This window comes from Grus americana, chromosome 36 (assembly GCF_028858705.1).
Source record: "Grus americana isolate bGruAme1 chromosome 36, bGruAme1.mat, whole genome shotgun sequence".
Lineage (NCBI taxonomy): Eukaryota > Metazoa > Chordata > Aves > Gruiformes > Gruidae > Grus > Grus americana.
The window spans coordinates 389642-408185 of NC_072887.1; the positions used below are offsets into that span (position 1 = coordinate 389642).

General features: G+C 63.0%; 4 protein-coding genes across 7 annotated transcripts in view; 3 read left to right on the forward strand and 1 right to left on the reverse strand.

Moving 5' to 3' along the window:
- The first annotated feature begins 130 nt into the window (after nt 1-130).
- Nucleotides 131-5152, forward strand: CHMP2A (charged multivesicular body protein 2A). The gene is made up of 6 exons (XM_054808478.1): nt 131-287; nt 1668-1849; nt 2512-2691; nt 3271-3401; nt 3502-3563; nt 4041-5152. Exons 2-6 carry the CDS (start codon nt 1682-1684, stop codon nt 4160-4162), a joined length of 663 nt encoding a protein of 220 aa, XP_054664453.1. The 5' UTR covers nt 131-287; nt 1668-1681; the 3' UTR covers nt 4163-5152.
- Nucleotides 5153-5211: 59 nt separating this feature from the next.
- On the forward strand, nt 5212-11325 carry LOC129198847 (natterin-4-like). 2 transcript variants are annotated; one of them, XM_054808477.1, is made up of 5 exons: nt 5212-6185; nt 6455-6490; nt 6805-6916; nt 8735-9750; nt 10246-11325. In XM_054808477.1, exons 2-4 carry the CDS (start codon nt 6476-6478, stop codon nt 9742-9744), a joined length of 1137 nt encoding a protein of 378 aa, XP_054664452.1. In that variant the 5' UTR covers nt 5212-6185; nt 6455-6475; the 3' UTR covers nt 9745-9750; nt 10246-11325. The 2 variants fall into 2 exon arrangements, with proteins under 2 accessions (XP_054664452.1, XP_054664451.1); XM_054808476.1 differs by lacking the exon at nt 10246-11325 and having other exon boundaries at nt 5213-6185; nt 8735-10117.
- Nucleotides 11326-11693: 368 nt separating this feature from the next.
- LOC129198845 (zinc finger protein with KRAB and SCAN domains 8-like) lies at nt 11694-16455 on the reverse strand. Of its 3 annotated transcripts, none has more exons than XM_054808473.1 (4): nt 16371-16455; nt 14748-15369; nt 14355-14532; nt 11694-13429 (listed from the first exon to the last, which is right to left on the reverse strand). In XM_054808473.1, exons 2-4 carry the CDS (start codon nt 15246-15248, stop codon nt 12654-12656), a joined length of 1455 nt encoding a protein of 484 aa, XP_054664448.1. In that variant the 5' UTR covers nt 15249-15369; nt 16371-16455; the 3' UTR covers nt 11694-12653. The 3 variants fall into 3 exon arrangements, with proteins under 3 accessions (XP_054664448.1, XP_054664446.1, XP_054664447.1); XM_054808471.1 differs by having other exon boundaries at nt 11694-13432; nt 16371-16441; XM_054808472.1 differs by having other exon boundaries at nt 14748-15372; nt 16371-16424.
- A 1679-nt stretch (nt 16456-18134) lies between these two features.
- Nucleotides 18135-18544, forward strand: part of LOC129198843 (uncharacterized) — a 28609-nt gene continuing 28199 nt past the window's right edge. Inside the window, exon 1 of the mRNA XM_054808470.1 lies at nt 18135-18283. The gene's annotated coding sequence lies outside the window, so the exon portion shown is untranslated. The remainder of the gene's footprint in view (nt 18284-18544) is intronic.

The following is an 18544-nucleotide window of genomic DNA, read 5'->3' on the forward strand; positions in this document are numbered from 1 at the left end:
CCCAGTTTATCCCAGTCGCTCCCAGTACGTTGCTGTGTCCGCCCCACCACACCCGCGCCGCCAGGGGGCGTCCTGACTCCGTCAGGTGCCGCTCTGGCCGGCCCCCTCGATGCCCCTCCCCATAGCGGAAGTGGCCGCTCCGGCCGCTTCTCGATTGTTTTACCGCGGGGAGGGCGGGGCCGTGGCGTCAGGGGCCACCCCTTATCACGTGACCGCGCTCCCTCCCGGTGACGTCACGAGGTTTGCGGAAGTGCGCGGGAGAGACCGGGAGACGCGGAAGGATCGAGGTGAGGGGCGGAGGGGGGCGACGGGAGAGGCCACCGGGGGTCATAGAGAGCGGCGGGGGGGCAGAGGGGCCGGTACTGGGGGTCATAGAGCCGAGCAGGGCGGGCTAGAGGGGCCCAGTGCCGGGTAACCATAGAGCGGGGCGGGGGGGAGAGCAGAGGGGCCGGTACCGGGGGTCATAGAGCCGAGCAGGACGGGCTAGAGGGGCCGGTACGGGGGGGGGGTTGGAGGACCGGGCGGCAGAGAAACCCGGTACCGGGAGGGACACAGAGCCAGGGTGGGGTCTAGAGGGGCCCGGTACCGGTAGGACCACAGAGAAAAGCGAGCCAGAGCGGCCGGTACCGGGGTGACATACCACAGAGAGGAGCAGGACCACAGAGAGTTCCCCCCGGACCTCCAGGGGAGCTAGAGCGGACTCCCGGGGAGGGGCGGCCATCGGCGCCGGGGGAGACCATAGAGTCGTGGGTCCTCCGGGAGCGGGAGGGGCCCTCGAGACCATAGAGAAGGCCCGGGGGGGGACGGACGGACGGGACGCTCTAGGCCTGCACCATAGAGTTGGGCGGCGGGAGGACTCGTGAGGACACTCTGGGCGGAGACGGACCACAGAGAGGAAGGGGGCGGGAGCGAGAGTCCTCCTCGCCTGGCGATTGGCTGGGCTTTCTGTTGCCATGGCGAAGGGGCGGGGTCAGGGGGCAGCGGGGCGGGGCCTGGCGGTAAATCGGCGGGGGGGGGGGGCAGTGGGGAGCTCGGGGCCTGACCCCACGCGGCATCACGGGGTGGGGGGGTGGGGGTGCCCCGTGTCTCCCCCATGTCTCCATCTGCCCCTTCCCTGTCCCCACCCCCGTGTCCCCTCCCCATTTCTTCCTGCCCCCTCTGTGCCCCGTGTCCCCCCCACGTCCCCTCATGTCCCTTCATCCCATCGTGTCCCCCCGTGTCCCCCCGCGTCCCCCCACATCCCCTCATGTCTGTGTCCCCTCATGTCCCTACATATATGTCCCCCCGTGCCCCCCATGTCCGTGTCCCCCCATGTCCCCCCGTGTCCCCCCATGTCCCCCCACGTCCCCTCATGTCTGTGTCCCCTCATGTCCCCACATATATGTCCCCCTGTGTCCCCCATGTCCCCCCGTGCCCCCCATGTCCATGTCCCCCCGTGTCCCCCATGTCCGTGTCCCCACGTCCCCCCACATCCCCTCATGTCTGTGTCCCCCCACGTCCCCTCATGTCTACGTCCCCCCGTGTCCCCCCTGTGTCCCATCACATCCCATCATGTCCCCCCGTGTCCCCACATCCCTGCCCCCTCCCTCCCCCCCCCGTGTCCGTGCCCTCCCGTGGATGCCCCATCCTTGTCCCCGACGTCCCCGTCCCCCCGTCCGTGTCCCCAGGCGTCGCCATCACCATGGACCTGCTGTTCGGGCGCCGGAAGACGCCGGAGGAGCTGCTGCGGCAGAACCAGCGGGCGCTGACCCGCGCCATGCGGGAGCTCGACCGCGAGCGCCAGAAGCTCGAGGCGCAGGAGAAGAAGATCATCGTTGACATCAAGAAGATGGCCAAGCAGGGTCAGATGGTGAGGGGACACCACCGGGGGACACAAGGGGACGCCGAGGGGATGGGAGAATACAGGGGGGACACACACATGAGGGGACACAGAGCAGTCCAGGGCACTTCCTGAGGACCAAGGGATGCAGAAGGTTCCAGGGGACTGTGGTGAGGACCGGGAGACCGTGGTGAGGACAGGAGAACGCAGAGGGGACGTGAGGATGTGGAGGGGGACATGGCGGGGACAAGGGGACACGGAGGGGACAAGGGGACTTGCTGGGGACAAGGGGACACGGAGGGATCTTGGAGCCTTGGTGGGGTCACGGAGGGGACTGGGACACTTGGGAGGGACCAGGGGACTGTGGTGGGACTGGGGGGATGTGGAAGGGACTTGGGGGACAGTGGAGGGACTGGGGGACACCAGTGGTGACCCAGGGACCGTGGAGGGGACTTGAATGCTGAGGGGAGACCAGGGACCGTGGTAGGACCAGGGGACATGGTGGGGACTTGGGGGGGACCATGGAAGTCCCCGAGTGACCACAGTGGGTACAAGGGGACCAGGAGACTGTTGAGATGGTGGTGGGGACCGTGGTGGGCCCTGAGGGACACAGAGGGGGCCCTGGAGATCCCCTGGGCTTCTTGGGGGACCTCATGGCCACTCGATGTTCCCCCCCTGGCCTCGGCCTTCAGGACGCGGTGAAGATTATGGCGAAGGACCTGGTGCGGACACGGCGCTACGTGAAGAAGTTCATCACCATGAGGGCCAACGTCCAGGCCGTGTCCCTCAAGATCCAGACCCTCAAATCCAACAACTCCATGGCCCAGGCCATGAAGGGTGTCACCAAGGCCATGGCCACCATGAACCGACAGGTGGGTGCCCGTGGGGATGTCCCCAAGGCCGTGGCCACTGCGAGATGCTCCATGAGGATGTCCCCAAGGCTGTGGCCATCGTTACCCGCCCCAGGGCGGCCATGGGAATATCCTTGAGATTGTGGCCACTAAGAGCTGCCCTGCAGTGGCCGTGAGGACATCCCAAGGACAGTGGCCACCACAAGCTGCCTCAGGGTAGACCCCCAAGGCTGTGGCCACCACAGGTTGCCCTGGGCTGCTCGTGAAGATGTCCCCAAGATCATGGCTACCACCAGGCTGCTTCGGGGGGGTTCCCTATGGCCCTGGCCACCACAAAGTGCTTGGGGGTGGCCATGGAGATGTCCATGAGACTGTGGCAACCACGAGCTGCCTCAGGGTAGACCCCCAAGGCCGTGGCCACCAGAAACCACTCAAGGTGGGCACGGGGATGTCCCCAAGACCGGAGCCACCACAAATCACCCGAGATGATGGCTATGGACACGGTTGAGGCAGTAGTCACCATAAACTGCCCAACGTGGCCACGGGGACATCCGTGTCCCTGCGTGTCACACACCGTGCCCCTGTGTGTCCCCCTGCCAGCTGAAGCTGCCCCAGATCCAGAAGATCATGATGGAGTTCGAGAAGCAGGCGGAGATCATGGACATGAAGGAGGAGCTGATGAATGACGCCATCGATGACGCCATGGGGGACGAGGACGATGAGGAGGAGAGGTGGGGGACGCGTGGGGACGCGGCGGGGGGGTCAGGGGATGTTGGGGGGGGACACACATGACATGCCCAGCGTGACCTCTGACCCCTTTGTGCCCCGCAGCGACGCGGTGGTGTCGCAGGTGCTGGACGAGCTGGGGCTGAACCTCACCGACGAGCTGGCCAGTGAGTGGGGGGGGGGATTTGGGGGGGCTGGAGGGGGAAATTTGGGGTTGGGGAGGATTTGGGGGGGACAGGAGGGGCAGTTTAGGGCTGGAGGAGATTTGGGGGGGCTGGAGGGGGCAGTTTAGGGCGAGGGGGGATTTTTGGGGGGGCTGGAGGGGATATTTGGGGGGGCTGGAGGGGGAAGTTTGAGGCTGGGGAGATTTTGGGGGGGCAGGGAGGGGGTAATTTGGGGCTGGGGGGAGGTTTGGGGGGGCAGTTTGGGGGTATTTAAGGGGCCCTGGGGGACACTGGGGAATGGGGGGGGGGATTTTGGGGGTCCAGGGGTGGAAATTGGGGTTTGGAGGGGGCATTTTGGGGGGCAGGGCAGGTACTTGGGGGGCCTGGGGGCGGATTTCAGGGCCCTGGGGGTTATTTTGGGGGGGGGGAGGGGAGATGATGGCAAGTGGTGACCCCCTGACCTTTGCCCTTTGCCCCCAGCCCTGCCCCCACCGGGGGGGTCACTGGCAGCGGGGGAGGGGCGGGCGCCAGAGGCCGCGGCTGCGCTGGCCGATGCCGACGCCGACCTGGAGGAACGGCTCAAGAACCTGCGCCGGGACTGACCCCTGACCTCTGACCTCTGACCCCCACCGGACCCCGACGACCCCAGGGTTGACATCAACGACATTTGATCCCACGACTACCCCTCCCCCTCCCCGCCGGTGACCTCCGACCCCTTTGCGACCTGCAGTCACCTCCTTGACCCCTGCGGTGACCTTTAACCTTGACCGGCAGCGATCCGGCGTGACCTCGTGGTGACTCGTGCCCCTAGGGCTGACCCTTGACCTCCAACCTTGACCCTCCCCAGGCTGGGGGGGCTCTCAGACACACTACAGGACCTCGGCTCTCCCCGGGGGCTACTTGCCCCCCCTCCGGGGCTACTTGCCCCCCTCTTCTGGGACATTTGCCCCCCCCCCCCCCGTGGGTTATTTGCCCCCCCCGTGGGTTATTTGCCCCTCTCTTCTGGGGTACCCCCCCCGGGGGTATTTTCCCCCTTTATCTGGATTATTTATCCCCCCCCCCCCGAATTATTTGCCTCCTGTGAGTTATTTGACAACCCCCCCATGGGTTATTTGCCCCCCTGTGGGTTATTTGCCCCCCTCTTCTGAGGTAACCCCCCCTGGGGGGTATTTTCCCCCTTTATCTGGGTTATTGACTCTCTCTTGGCTTATTTGCCCCCCCTCTTCTGGGGTAACCCCCCCCGGGGGTATTTTCCCCCTTTATCAGGGTTATTTACCCCCCCGTGGGTTATTTGCCCCCCCCCCCCCGGGTTATTTGCCTCCCTCTTCTGGCTTATTGACTCTCTTTTGGGGTTCCCCCCCTGGGGTATTTGCCCCCCCCAGGGTGTTTCCCCCCTCCTTTGCATTATTTGCCCCTTCTTGGGGTATTTGCACTCCCCCCCGGGGGTATTTGCCCCTTTTGGGGGTATTTCCCCCCCCCGGGGGCAGTTAAATTGGGGCAATAAAGGCCACACGTTGGTACCTGCTGCCTCCCCCTGGCTGCTTCCTGGGGGGGGGGGCGCCCAGTGCCTCCCAGTATGAGACTGGGAGCACTGGGGGCGTGGGGGGCGTGGGGGGGTCACTGGCGGCTGCTGTCAGGGTGGGGGGGGGCACCTGGGTCCTTCCTGGGTGGGGGGTCCGGGCGCGGGGGGGGTTCCTCCCCAGTTTGGGGACTGGTTTGGGGCTCTGGATACTGGGAAGGGGGGTGGGGGGGGAAGTTGGGGTGTCCCCCCCCCTCCCTCCCCTGGGCTCTGGCGGGGGCTGATTTGGGGTCGTTCCCCCCGCCCCCTCCGCAACTCGGTTTGACGTCAAACCACCGGACGTCCCGTTTCCGTGCTAAAAAACCGACGTTTTGGGGCAGATGAGAAAAACGCCGCGTGGTTACGGCAGCCACCGACCCGTTTTGGGGCAAAAACTGCCCGAACTGTTGCGTCGTCGCTGTAAAAACTTCTCTTTTTTTTTTTTTGGGGGGGGGGGGGAAAACCCCCAAATTTAGCGTTCGTGTGGATTTTAGGTCTGTTGGCTGATTTTTTTTAATTTTTGTGTCCTTGAGATGTGGGGGTGATGGGAATTAATTCGCTTTGATTTGCAGGTTTGAAGCAGAAAATGTAGATTATTTTTAGAAAAAGGATTTTTTTTTTTCCCCAGCACAGGGAAAAATAGAGATTTATGTGATTTTTTTTTCCCCCCCCTGGAAATACTGATTTCTAAGCGGAATTTTGGGGTTAAGAGGAACTGCTTTGGGTACACGAAACCTCCCGGCCGCCTGATGACGGGCGTTTCGTGCAGCTCGCGGGTGCTTTTTTGGGTGTAAATACCATGTTTTTCCTGATTGCAAATAAAGGAATGCTGAATTTCTGCAAAAAAAGCAGAAAAATTGCCTAATTACCGACAATCGTCCTCCCTCCTCCCCCTTTTTTTTTTTTTTTGTTGCATTTACGTGCGCTTCTCTTCCCGTTCAGACTTTGGCCTTTCTCTTTTGGCTGGAAAACATCGTTCTGGGCTAGAAACGACCCAAAAAAAGACCGAAAACACCCCCCCCCCAAAAAAAAAAGGAATTTACGTCGGAAGCGGGAGCGGAGGCGAGGTAGGGAGCGCGGCGCGGGGCAGCGAGCTGCGGGCAAACGCCCGTTGGGATTTACATCGAGCCAGCGGCTCGTGGGTAAAACATCCAGCGGAACCCAAAACGGTTGGTTTTAGCCCCAAAATGTGGAGCTGGGTGATTTGGGAGCCCCACAGGACGCAAAGATGGGACTGGTGGGGTCGGTTTGCCGGGTCGGGAGTTGCGGGGGACGTGGCCGTGGGGCTGCCGGAATTAAGACGTTTCTTAATTAAAAATGTAAATTTAAATCGCAGCGGCCGGAGGCGGCCGGCGGGATGGTGACACGCGAGGTACGGTGCTTCGCGGGGCGCGGTTTGGGGTTATTTGGGGGTTTTTTACCGCTTCGGGGAGAAAAAAGGGATGTTTCCTAGCTGCTAGCAAATAATTATTACAGAAATTAATGAAAATGAGAAAATAAATATAATAAAATTGAAAAAAAAGGGTCATTACGAGCGGGTGCTGTGCTGCATTTCCCAGCCCGCCCCGCCCCGGTTAAAAATTAAAGCTGCGTCCGTACGTCCGGGCGGGATTTCACCCCAAAAATCGGACGGACAAAGTGACGTCGGGTGCTCAGTGCTGACACTTCCCTTGCTCTTCCCCACAGCTGCTCTTCATTGCCGCCCTCCTCTTCCTCAGCCGAGGAAGCGGCGGGGCTGACGGAGCTGCCGAAACGCCGGCGGTGGGGGCGATGGGACGGAGATCGTTGCAGCCCCCGGGTGAGTCTTGCTGTCTGGTGGGTTGACCTTGGCTGATGTCCACCCGGCCGCTCTCTCCCCTTCTTGGGCTGGAACGGGGAGAAAATAAGACGAAAATGGTCGAGGGTCGAGATAAAGTCAAGGAGATCGTAGGGAAAACAGACGCGACTTGGAGGAGATTGATTAAATTTATTGGTAATTAGAAATAGAGGAGGATGGTGAGAAACGGACAGAACTAGAAACGCCTCAGCTTCGCTCCTGAGTCTTCTGCCTTCTTCTCCCCACCCTGAGAGGGGATGGGAGCTGTGGTCAGTTCCTAACAACTGTGGGACCCAGTCCTTCCCGAACTGCTTCAGTGTGGGTCCTTCCCACGGGCTGCAGTCCTTCAGGGTGAACGTGCTCCAGCATGGGTTCTCCACGGGCTGCAGTCCTCCAGGATGAACCTGCTCCAGCAGGGGTTCTCCACGGGCTGCAGTCCTCCAGGATGAACCTGCTCCAGCAGGGGTTCTCCACAGGCTGCAGTCCTCCAGGATGAACCTGCTCCTCACCACTTGCTGCAGGTCTTCAGGTTCAACCTGCTCCAGTGTGGGCTCTCCATGAGTTGTAGTCCTTCAGAATGAACCTGCTCCAGTGTGGGTCCTTCCCATGGGCTGCAGTCCTTCAGGTTCAACCTGCTCAAGCATGGGTTCTCCACGGGCTGCAGTCCTTCAGGATGAACCTGCTCCAGCATGGGTTCTCCACAGGCTGCAGTCCTTCAGGATGAACCTGCTCCAGCATGGGTTCTCCACGGGCTGCAGTCCTTCAGGATGAACCTGCTCCAGCATGGGTTCTCCACGGGCTGCAGTCCTTCAGGATGAACCTGCTCCAGCATGGGTTCTCCACGGGCTGCAGTCCTTCAGGATGAACCTGCTCCAGCATGGGTTCTCCACGGGCTGCAGTCCTTCAGGATGAACCTGCTCCAGCATGGGTTCTCCACGGGCTGCAGTCCTTCAGGATGAACCTGCTCCAGCATGGGTTCTCCCCGGGCTGCAGTCCTTCAGGATGAACCTGCTCCTACATGGGTTCTCCACGGGCTGCAGTCCTTCAGGATGAACCTGCTCCTACATGGGTTCTCCACGGGCTGCAGTCCTTCAGGATGAACCTGCTCCTACATGGGTTCTCCACGGGCTGCAGTCCTTCAGGATGAACCTGCTCCAGCATGGGTTCTCCACAGGCTGCAGTCCTTCAGGGTGAACCTGCTCCAGCATGGGTTCTCCATGGGCTGCAGTCCTTCAGGATGAACCTGCTCCTCACCACTTGCTGCAGTCCTTCAGGGTCAACCTGTTTCAGTGTGGGTCCTTCCCACGGGCTGCAGTCCTTCAAGTTCAACCTGCTCCAGCGTGGGCTCTTCACGGGCTGTAGGGAAAACCTCTTCTCCAGTCCCTGGAGCACCTTCTTGCCCTCCTTCTTCACCGACCTTGGTGTCTGCAGGGTTGCCCCACATGACTCTTGTCACTGAGGTCACCGCTGCAGCCCCCTCCCTACCCACAACCTTGCCACGTAAACCCAGTACCTTTGTCTTATCCATCCCTCTGTCCTCCAACGCGTGAAGGTCTCCGCTCTTCTAATTTTTAGCAGGATTGCCCTCCATTTTGTCCCCCAAAATTTAGGAAGGATTGGTCAAGATGCCTTACTTACCATTTTCTTGGCCATCTGTGCTGGGACAGGCGTGGGGCATTGCGCACCGGCAGCTTCCCCAAGGAGGAGCGTCTCTGCAAGACGTTGCTCCGGCAGCTTTGAGATGGTGGGACAGGATGGAGGCGTCTCACTTCACCAAAATCCCCCGTTTCCTCCCCGTAGCCGCCAGCCGGAGCTTTTCCCGGAGGAAGCGAGATGAGGAGACACCTTCCTACCTGAAGTGGGTGACTTTTGAAGGCAAGCTGCCCGACGATGCCGTCTCCAACTGGAACAACTACGCCAAGAGGATGGAGTACGTCTGCTCCACTTCGGTGCTCGGCTGCGACACCGGTGCCTACGTCCCCGACCGAGGTCCCTTCTGCTTCTTCCCGTATGGAGAACAGGAGGAGAGCACCCGCAACTTCAAGGTGTTGGTCAACGTGGGAAACTTCGAGGCGCTGGATTGGGTGGACGACTCCTTCGGCAGCGTGCCCGAAAACGCCGTGGCGGGCTGCCCGTTCTTTGATACCTTTGTTGGGAGGAACCGCTACGGCTTGGGGAAGATCTCCAAAGAGCAGAGGGCTGCCTTTGTGGTGGTGGACGGTGAGGAGGTTTGGTACAAGTGGTACCAAGTCTTGGTGGTCAAGAAGGGCCTGGCAGACGTCACCATCTCCCACGTCCGCTACAACATGAGCAGGGCAGTGGAAGGCAGGGAGGACGTCACCCTGATGAAGACCATGGTGAGGAACGAGGGTTGTCAACGGGTGCGGAAAGCTGTCACCTTGGAGGAGGTCACCGAGACGGAGCACAACTGGGGGATGGACCGGAGGGTCTTCGCCACCATCCACGGGGTGTTGCAAGCCGCCCTCTTGACCTTCAGTGGGACGGGCTGGGACATCACCAACGTCACCAACATCCCCTGGGTGGGGGGAGCCAGCACCAGCGAGTACGTCGTCCACATCCGCGTGGTGGAAGAGGAGCTGCAGCCCTGGACGACGTGCGCGGTGGCCCTGGAGGGACGCCGGTTGGACATCCGCGTCCCCTTCACCGCACAGCTCACCCGCGATTTTGGTGACGGTCAACCGCACCGCGTGGCCATGACGGGGTGGGCTCGTAGCCAGGTGGTGGTGGGTGTCCGAGCTGGCATCAAGGAGTGCCGACCCATCGACGACGTCCCACCATGCTGGGCGTAGGGGATGGTGAGGAAAATTGGTGTATCTGCTTCTTGCAATCGGCTTTTTTTTTGGCTTTTTTTTTGGCTTTTTTTTTGGCCTTTTTTTTTGGCTTTTTTGGGCTTTTTTTCCCCCTAAATAATCCCCATCTCACCCTGAAACGTGATGGCAGCAACCCGGAACGCCGAAAAACGCCTTTATTTTAGCGTCCGCATTTCCCGTTTGTGTGGCGTAACCATCACCCCTCCCTGAAATGACACGGCCACAACGTGGAACGCAGAAAAACGTGGATTTTTTTTTTCTTCAGCCTGCGTTTTCTATTTTCCCCAAAATAACCTTGCTCTCTCCCCAAAAAGACACAGCAACACCACGCAATACAGAAAAATGGTATTTCCGCAATCTGCCTTTTCTGTTTTTTCCCCCAATAACCTCCGTCTCTCCCCGAAACAGGACAGCAGCAGTGCGGGATGCGGAAAAAACGTGTTTTCTCTGATTTTCCCTTTTTTCCCCCCAAACTTGCAGCTGGATGGATGCAATCTCCCGGCCACGACGCCTGCGTCGTCTTCTTTCCTTCTCGCGTTTCGTGGAAAAATGCTGATGACGCAAACAAATTCGGCTGCGTCCTTCGTTCAAACGCTCCCAAAAATGGGATTTAGTAAGAAAAAAGGCGAGGAGGAAGGGGGAAAAAAAAAAAGAAAAATGGGGAAAAAAACGCCAAATAAGGGCTGGAAAGGCAACTGCTCGTCTGGGGGTGACGGTGGTGGCGTCATCTCGGGGTGACGTGGACCAAAGTCGTCGCCACCCCCCTCACCTCGCCACCCCCCCCTCCTTTCCTGGGGAGTGACAGCGGAACCGACCAATCGGTGCGGGCGTAGGGCTGTCGCCCCGCCTACCGGATGCTGATGGGGAGGGGGTGTCTGGAGGAGTTTGGGGGGTCCTGGGGGGCCACAGAGGGGCTGGGGGTGCTGGAAGGTTGGGGGGGGTGTCCCAGAACGCTGCAGGGGGTCTGAGGGGCAGAGATTTGGGGAGCCCCCAGATTGGCTGGGGGGGGCGGTGGTGGTGGCGTACGCGTGCGATGCGCCGCAAGCACCGTGCGATGCGCTGCAGCCGCTGCGGTGCACGGGAAGGAAGCGCTGCCATGCGCTGCAACCGCTGCCATGCGCTGCAACCGCTGCGATGTGCTGCGCTGCAACCGCTGCGATGTGCTGCAACCGCTGCGATGTGCTGCAACCGCTGCGATGTGCTGATGCGCTGCAACCGCTGCCATGTGCTGCAACCGCTGCAGTGCACAGGAAGGAAGCGCAGCCACGTGCAGCCATGCGCTGCAACCACTGCAGTGCACTGCAACCGTTGTGACGCGTTTGCTGCAACCGCTGCGCTGCACCGCAGCGTGACGTGCTGGGTTGCAACCGTCCCACCGCGCTGCGAGCGCAGAGCTGCAGTGCAAACGGCGCAGTGCGTTCTCCGTGCCGCGCTGCAGCGCAAGCGCGAGTCAGTCGCTGGACGGCCTGTGCCGCGCTGCAGGCGCGGTGCTGCAGGGCAAATGATGCGCTGCGCTTGGAGTGTCGCGCTGTAGTGCAAACGCAACGCTGCAGTGCAAACGCAACGCTGCAGTGCAAACGCAACGGTGCAGTGCAAACACAACGCTGCAGTGCAAATGCAAACGCAACACTGCAGTGCAAATGCAAACGCAACACTGCAGTGCAAATGCAAATGCAACGGTGCAGTGCAAACGCGACGCCGCAGTGCAAGCGCGACGACCGCAGCTGCAGCCCCCCCTGCGTTGCGCGTGCAGCGTGAACTTCGTCACGCCGCACCACGACCGCGCGTTGCAAGCCCTGCATCCCACCCGAAGCCCCGCGCTGCGCCGCATCGCCGCCGCATCGCCGCCAATGGCCCCCGCGACACGTTTTGGCTGCGACCTCCCGTATCGGAATGCGAGGAAGAAAATAAACCACCACAAAGCAGCGCGGCGAGGGGGCTACATCTGTCGTTACAGCAAAGGGGGGGGGGGGGCAAAAATTGGGGGGCAAACCCAGCAGGAGTGGGGGGTGACCCCGGCACCCGCGTCGAGCCCTGGGCACACGGGCGAGCGGCCGGTGAGGTAGGTCGGTCTCCGAAAACGTAAAGGCCCGGTGGGCGGGGTGGGGGGACGACACGCGTGATGGCGAGAGGGGACGGCGCTGGCTGTGATGAATAAATACCAAAAATGGGGGGAAAAAGGCAACGGGAGGGGAAAACAGGGCGTCCTGGGGTGGGGTTAGGGTGGAGGGGAGATGGACGTGTCCAGAGGAGATGGGTGAGGGACCTGGGAGCCTCCAGGCTCTTGAGGGACATCAACCATCGGTTCGTCTTCATCCGCATCCGTGTTACATCTGCTTTGGGACGCTGTCCTGGAGCCACCAGGCTCATGGGGGACGTCAATCATCAGCTGATCATCCCACCATCCCTGTTACGTCTCCTCTGGGACCAGGGAGACACGTCCTGGAGCCACCAGGCTCATGAGGGACGTCAATCATCATCCCACCATCCGTGTTGCATCTCCTGTGGGACCAGGGAGACACCTCCTGGAGCCACCCGGCTCATGGTGGGTATCAGTCACCAGCTCATCTTCACCCCTATCTGTGTCACAACTCTGGGACCAGTGGCCCGAGTCCTGGAGCCACTGGGCTTGTAAGGGACATCAAGCATCAGCTCATCGTCCCCCTCCTCCATCCATGTTGCATCTCCTCCGGGCAAATCAGTCCATCTGCAGCAGCCGTGCAGCACTGGTCGGCAAGGAACCCAGTACCGGCCATCCGGGGCGTCCGCCACGTCCACCTCACCCACCCAACCTCAACCGTCCCCCGTGGTGGTTCCCCATCATCACCTCCTCCTCCACCAGGATGAAGCGGTGCTGCCCTCCTCCTCCTCCCCACCACCAAACCCCATCACTTGTCCCTGGCGGCCGCCCGGGCGTGGATACGCGTGTGCCGGGCGAGGGAGGACTTGTTGCTGAAGCTCTTCCCGCAGTGGGGACAGGGGAAGGGTCTCTCGCCCGTGTGCGAGCGCTCGTGCACCGTCAGGTCCGCCAAGTATTTGAAGCTCTTGCCGCAGGCGCCGCAGGGGTAGGGTCGCTCCTCGGTGTGGCTCCGTTGGTGCATGGTGAGGTTGGACTGTTGGCTGAAGCGTTTGCCGCAGGCGGCACAGGGGTAGGGTCGCTCACCCGTGTGCGACCGTTGGTGCTTGTTGAGGTCCGATGGGTTGGTGAAGGTCTTGCCGCAGGAGCCGCAGGCGTAGGGACGCTCACCCGTGTGAAGCCGTTGGTGAGTGGTGAGGGTGGAGAGGTGGCCGAAGCTCTTGCCGCAAGCCCCGCAGGCATAGGGCTTCACCCCCGTGTGGGTTCGCTGGTGGGTCTTCAGGTGGGTCAACCGGCCGAAGCTCTTGCCGCACTCGCCGCAGGGGTACGGACGGTCCTTCCCCTGCGCCGACGGCTCCTGCTTCACCCACGGCTTCTCCGGGCTCCTGGTGTCCTCTGCCAGTCCGGGCGGACCTTGGGCGAGGGGCTGTGGGAACGCGGTGGGATCCCGTGGGATCTGTCGCCGGTGGGTTCCTCTCCGGGTGGAGGTCCCAACCACCGGGATGCCCTGGAGGGTGCTGGGTGGGTGCGGGGGGTCTTGCTGTTGCAAAGCGGATGCCTCTGGGTCTCTGCTCGCCGTGGTGGGACCTGCTGGGGGGGAAGAAGACAACGGTTCACGAGTTGGTTGTCAGTGGAGGACACCACCCTTCTCCTCTGACCCCACCATCCTCGATCTCCTCCATCAATGGTGGAGAGGGTCCAGCCCCCACCATTGAGTGAACCCCCAAATCCATGGATGGCCATCAGGCCATGCTGGGGCAGGGATGAAGATGAGGCCACATCCTCAGCAGAGGAGCCCAGCTGGGTCAGGTGGGCAAGGATGGCTGCGGGAGAACTAGGAGCCCACCATGCTCCAACCATCATCCCCAAAACACTGGAACTCCTGGAAGCAGCATTTCCAGCATCGCCATGAAGCAGCAGCTGATGCTGGAGGAACAAGATTTTGGGGCTCATGGTTTCCAGAGGACAAGAGCTCTCTATGGACACTCATGATCTTCACTCCAAGACCTCCATCCTTCTCCAGCTTCTCCACAACTCAAAGAGACGGCCGTCTTCCAGCTTCCCATGCTGGCATGGACATCAGATACACATTCCAGCCCTTCTTCTCACTTCAGCTTGGCTTTGGAGCCCAAGGAGACCTTTCTTCTCACACTGCAACAGGGCTCGAGATGACACATGGTGGCACCACTGCGGGACTCTCCATCTGGATCCTTCTTGGGGTCACATCTGTCTTCTTTCTCAATACCCCAGGAGGTTCCCCAGCACCAGGACCTCATTTTTGGCCCTTCCCCCCCACTTTGCTCTCACTTCTCCTCCACCCAGAGTGACAAAACCGCCCCAAAAAAAGAGCAATGACACCATGGGAGCATCCATGGGGATGACCACATGGGGCCAAGCCCATCGCAGGAGACACCCCACCACCTCCAAGCCTCCCTGGCTCCTACAGCAGCTTCTTCACCCCTTTTTTTTTGGGAGCGTGTGTGTGAAGGATCTCTGTCCTTCGTCCCGTTACCTGTTTCCTGCAGGCACCGCTCCTCTTCCTCGGGGACAAACTTGACCTTGCCCCGGGCCACCTCCTCCCCAGAGGGGAGCTGGGGTGACTCTGACGGGGGGCTCGGTGGGTCCCCCGCCATTTCGGGGTCCTCCGCGTCCCCTGGGGCCACCTCCTCCACCTTCACGCGCACCGTCACCTGTGGGACCCAAGGAAAAAGGGGGCACCCGGAGGCTGCAGCGGGGAGTTGGGTGCCCAAGACCCCCATCCCTCCCACCCTCCCAGGGTCAGTTTTGGGGTGTCCCGTAGGAAGCAATGCAGGAAAGGAGGGGGTCGCACCCAGTTTTGGGGAACAGGAGGGTGGGAGCTCCTTGCAAACCCCAACCCGGGGCAGGATCCGTCCGCCGCTCTCACCTGCTGCTCCCAAATCCCATCGGGATCTCCCCGTCCCAACTGGAAGCTCTCGGCCAAGGCAACGGCTTGGGCGCAGGATTCGGGGTGTCGCACCCAAACCCAGCTCTGGATTTCCTCGGGAAGGATGCTGAGGAACTGCTCCAGCACCAGCAGCTCCATGATCTGCTCCTTGCTCCTCACCTCCGGCCGTAACCAACCCTGCGACAGTTCCCGTAACCGCCGGCAAACGTCTCGCGGTCCCGACGCCTCCTGATACCGGAATTGCCGGAAGCGTAACCGGCGCATCTCCGTGCCGGCACCGCCGCCGTGCAACGCCGGCACCAACCGCCGTGCCCACTCCCCCCGCGGCCAGCGACGTCTCTCGGCCGCCCGCTCCGAGGACATCGGGGACCCCTCTGTGTCCTCCTCCGGGCACGGCGAGGGGGGGCGAGGGGCCGGGGGACACCGGCGACCCCCCTCCGGTTGCAGCCGCCAGCGGGGTTGCGCTGTCGGGGTCTCCATGCTGCCGGGCTCCGTGGCTGCTGGGTGTTTCTCCCCCCCCCCCCGCAAAAAAAAAAACCCCTCTCCCTGGGGGGGGGTGCGATGCGGGGGGGGCTTTGGAAAGCAGCCGGTGGGGTGGGCTCTGCTGGGGGGGGGGAAGCAGGGAATGGTTTTGCAAAGACCCCCCCACTCTGGTTCCCCCTGGCTTTGTAACCCCCCCCCCCCGGATGACTATGCAATGTGCCCCCCCCAAACCTGCAGAGCCCCCCAAGCCCATGCAATGTACCCCCCCCCAATCTCTCCCCTGGCAAAGATCCTTCCCCAGCCCCCCCCGCTTTGCAAATCCCCCCCCATGCAGGACCACGCAATATCCCTCCCCCCACCTCTCCCTCCCCCCCCCCCAAAGCCCCCAGGTTCTTGCAAAGCCCCCCACCTACTGCAACGCATGTTGTGCCCCCCCCCCCCCCAAGTGACTCCCGGCCTTGCAAAAGTCCCACAAATCTTGCAATGCCACGTGCCCCCCCCCAGCTTACCCCCGCCCCCCCCAATATCCCCTCCCCATCCCCCAGCTTGCAAAGCCCCCGGTTCCTTGCAATATCCCCCCCCGGACCCCCCAGTTTTGCAAACTGCCCCCAGCAGTAGGTAATATGTCCCCCCCCCGCCTTGTAAATCCCCCCAAGGCCCTTGCAAAGCCCCCCAGGTCTTGCAACATGCCCCCCCCCCATCTCCCGGCCTTTCAAAGCCCCCCCGGACCATACAATATGCCCCCCCCCCCCCCCTTCCTCCAGCCTTGCAAAAGCTCCGGGAACATTTGCCCCCCCCCCCGCACCCCCCTTCCCTTCGCAGAAGCTCCGACGGCCCCCCCGGACCATGCAATAACCCCCCTCCCCTCCCCGCGTGTCCCCCCCCCGCAACCTCCCCCCCAGGCCCATGCAATGACCCCCCCCCAGCCTTGCAATCTGGACACCCCCCCCCCCAAATCTTTGCAATCGCTCCGGGAGCTCTGCAAAGCCCCCCGCCCCCCCCCCCCCGGCCTTGCAACCCCCCCCTCCCATGCAACCCCCCCCCCCAGGAGCATGCACCCCACCCCCCCCCCCAACCTTGCACCGTGCCCCCCCCGCCCTTGCAACCCCCCCCCCGGACCTGGAGTCCCGGCGCCGCAGCCCCGCCGCTCCCCGCTCGCCGACACAAAGGGCCGGAGCGGCCGGGCCCGGCCCCGCCGCCCCCCCCCCCCCCCCCCCCCCCATCCCCCCCCCCCCTCCGTGTGTCTGTGCCCCCCCCCCCCCGCCCGGTGCCGTCACCGCCGGGACCGGCCTTAACCCTCTGCAGCCCGGAGGGGGGTGGGGGGGGTGGGGAGAGGGTTACCCCCCCCCCAAAAAAAAACCTCCTGGGGGTGGGGGGTGTCGGCCATGGGGGGGGGGGGGGGGCTGGGCAGCCCTGTGCAGGCTGACAACCCCAAACTGTGCACCCCACCCGTGCACCCCCAAACTGGTCACCCCCCCCGCCAGTCCACCCCATTGCACCCCCAAAATGTCACCCCCCCCCGCCCCATGGCACCCTGAAACTGTGCACCCCCCCACCGTGCACCCCACTGCACCCCCAAAATGTGCCCCCCCCGTGCACCCCATTGCACCCCAAACCGTGCACCCACCCCCCGCACCGCCAAAATGTGCACACACCCCCCCCGTGCACCCCCGCCCTATGCACCCCATGAACCCCCTCCCCATTGCACACCCCCCCCCAATGCACGCCTCTTCGGCACCCCCACCCTGCACCCACCTTGATGCCCCCCCCCCCCCCGCAGCCCCCCCTTCGCCCTCTGCCCCCCCCCGGCCCCTCTCGGCCGCCGTACGGAGGGGGGGGGGCGGGGGGCAGCGAGGGAAACCCCCGCGTAGGGCTCCATTGGGCGAACACGCTGTCAATCACGCTGAAGCCCCGCTTTCCTGCCCCGAGCCGGAGCCGTGGGAACGCCTCTCCTGCGGCAGGGGGCGGGAGTGACAGCGCGGCGGACCAATGGGCGAACGAAAGAGGGCGAATGGGCGGGACCCGGGCAGCAGGACACGCCCCCTCCGAGCACTCGCGTGGGGAGGGGGAGCGCGGGGTGCTGGGGGGGGGTGTGTGTGTGCCGTGGGTGCTCGGCGCTGCACGGGGGTGGCCCCCACCCCTGGGTGCTGCATAAGGGGTGTCCCCCCCACCCCCGGGAGCTGCACGGGGGGTTATGCCCTGGGTGCACAGCGCTGCACAGTGGGTGACCCCCACCCCTGGGTGCTGCACGGGGGGGTGTGTCCCACCCCACCCCCGGGTGCTGGGTGATGCACTTAGGGGTGGTTATGCCCTGGGTGTTGCACGGTGGGTGCCCCCCCCCCCCGGGTGCTGCACGGGAGGTGCCCCCCCACCCTTGGGAGCTGGGTGCTGCACGGGGGGTTATGCCCTGGGTGCACAGCACTGCGCAGTGGGTGCACCCCACCCCTGGGTGCTGCCCGGGGGTGTGTCCCACCCCACCCCCGGGTGCTGGGTGATGCACTTAGGGGTGGTTATGCCCTGGGTGTTGCACGGTGGGTGCCCCCCCCCACCCCTGGGTGCTGCACGGGGGTGTCCCCCCCACCCTTGGGTGTTGCACGGTGGGTGCCCCCCACCCCTGGGCGCTAGGTGATGCACTTGAGGGGGGGGGGTTAAACCATGGGTGCACGGTACTACATGAGGGGGTGCCCCCCACCCCTGGGTGCTGGGTGATGCACTTAGGGGTGGTTATGCCCTGGGTACTGCACGGGGGGTGTCCCCCGTCCCCCTCCTTGGGTGTTGCACGGTGGGTGCCCCCCCCACCCCTGGGTGCCCAGGCCAAGCCTGTTCCATCGCTCCCCCCCGCCCGTCCCTGTGCCCGCGGCGGGTTGAGCTTCCTGGGTCAGCGCTGGCGGCTCCGGAACCGGGTTCCGCAGGGCCCAGCGCCTCCGCCAGCAGCCGGGGGGGCTCGGGCGGCCCGTGGGACCGGGACGGGACCGGGACGGGGACAGGGACCGGGATCGGGCCCCACCCGCCACCGCCGGGAGCCCGGAGAGGTGCGTGGGGCAGCGCCGCGGCTTCCTCCCCCCTCGCTCCCTCTCTCCTTCCCTGTTCTCTCCCCTTCCTTCCTTCCTTCCTTCCTTCCTTCCTTCCTTCCTTCCTCCCTCCCTCCCTCCCTCCCCATTTTCTTTATTTCCCCCTTCTTTCATTCTTTTCCTCTTTCATTCTCCCCCCTTCCTTCTTTCATTTCCCTCTATTTTCTTTATTTCCCCCTATTTTCCTTCTTTTCCCCCTTCATTCATTCTTTCCCCCTTCTT

Excerpts from the sequence above, each read along its gene's own strand:
- CHMP2A (XM_054808478.1), top strand. The coding sequence starts at position 1,682 with ATGGACCTGCTGTTCGGGCGCCGGAAGACGCCGGAGGAGCTGCTGCGG. Across the intron at positions 1,850-2,511 it reads TGGCCAAGCAGGGTCAGATG|GACGCGGTGAAGATTATGGC; the intron begins GTGAGGGGACAC and ends CTCGGCCTTCAG. Across the intron at positions 2,692-3,270 it reads TGGCCACCATGAACCGACAG|CTGAAGCTGCCCCAGATCCA; the intron begins GTGGGTGCCCGT and ends TCCCCCTGCCAG.
- LOC129198847 (XM_054808477.1), top strand. Across the intron at positions 6,917-8,734 it reads GAGATCGTTGCAGCCCCCGG|CCGCCAGCCGGAGCTTTTCC; the intron begins GTGAGTCTTGCT and ends TCCTCCCCGTAG.
- LOC129198845 (XM_054808471.1), bottom strand. The coding sequence starts at position 15,248 with ATGGAGACCCCGACAGCGCAACCCCGCTGGCGGCTGCAACCGGAGGGG. Across the intron at positions 14,533-14,747 it reads ATGGGATTTGGGAGCAGCAG|GTGACGGTGCGCGTGAAGGT; the intron begins GTGAGAGCGGCG and ends TGGGTCCCACAG. Across the intron at positions 13,433-14,354 it reads GCGGTGCCTGCAGGAAACAG|CAGGTCCCACCACGGCGAGC; the intron begins GTAACGGGACGA and ends CTTCCCCCCCAG.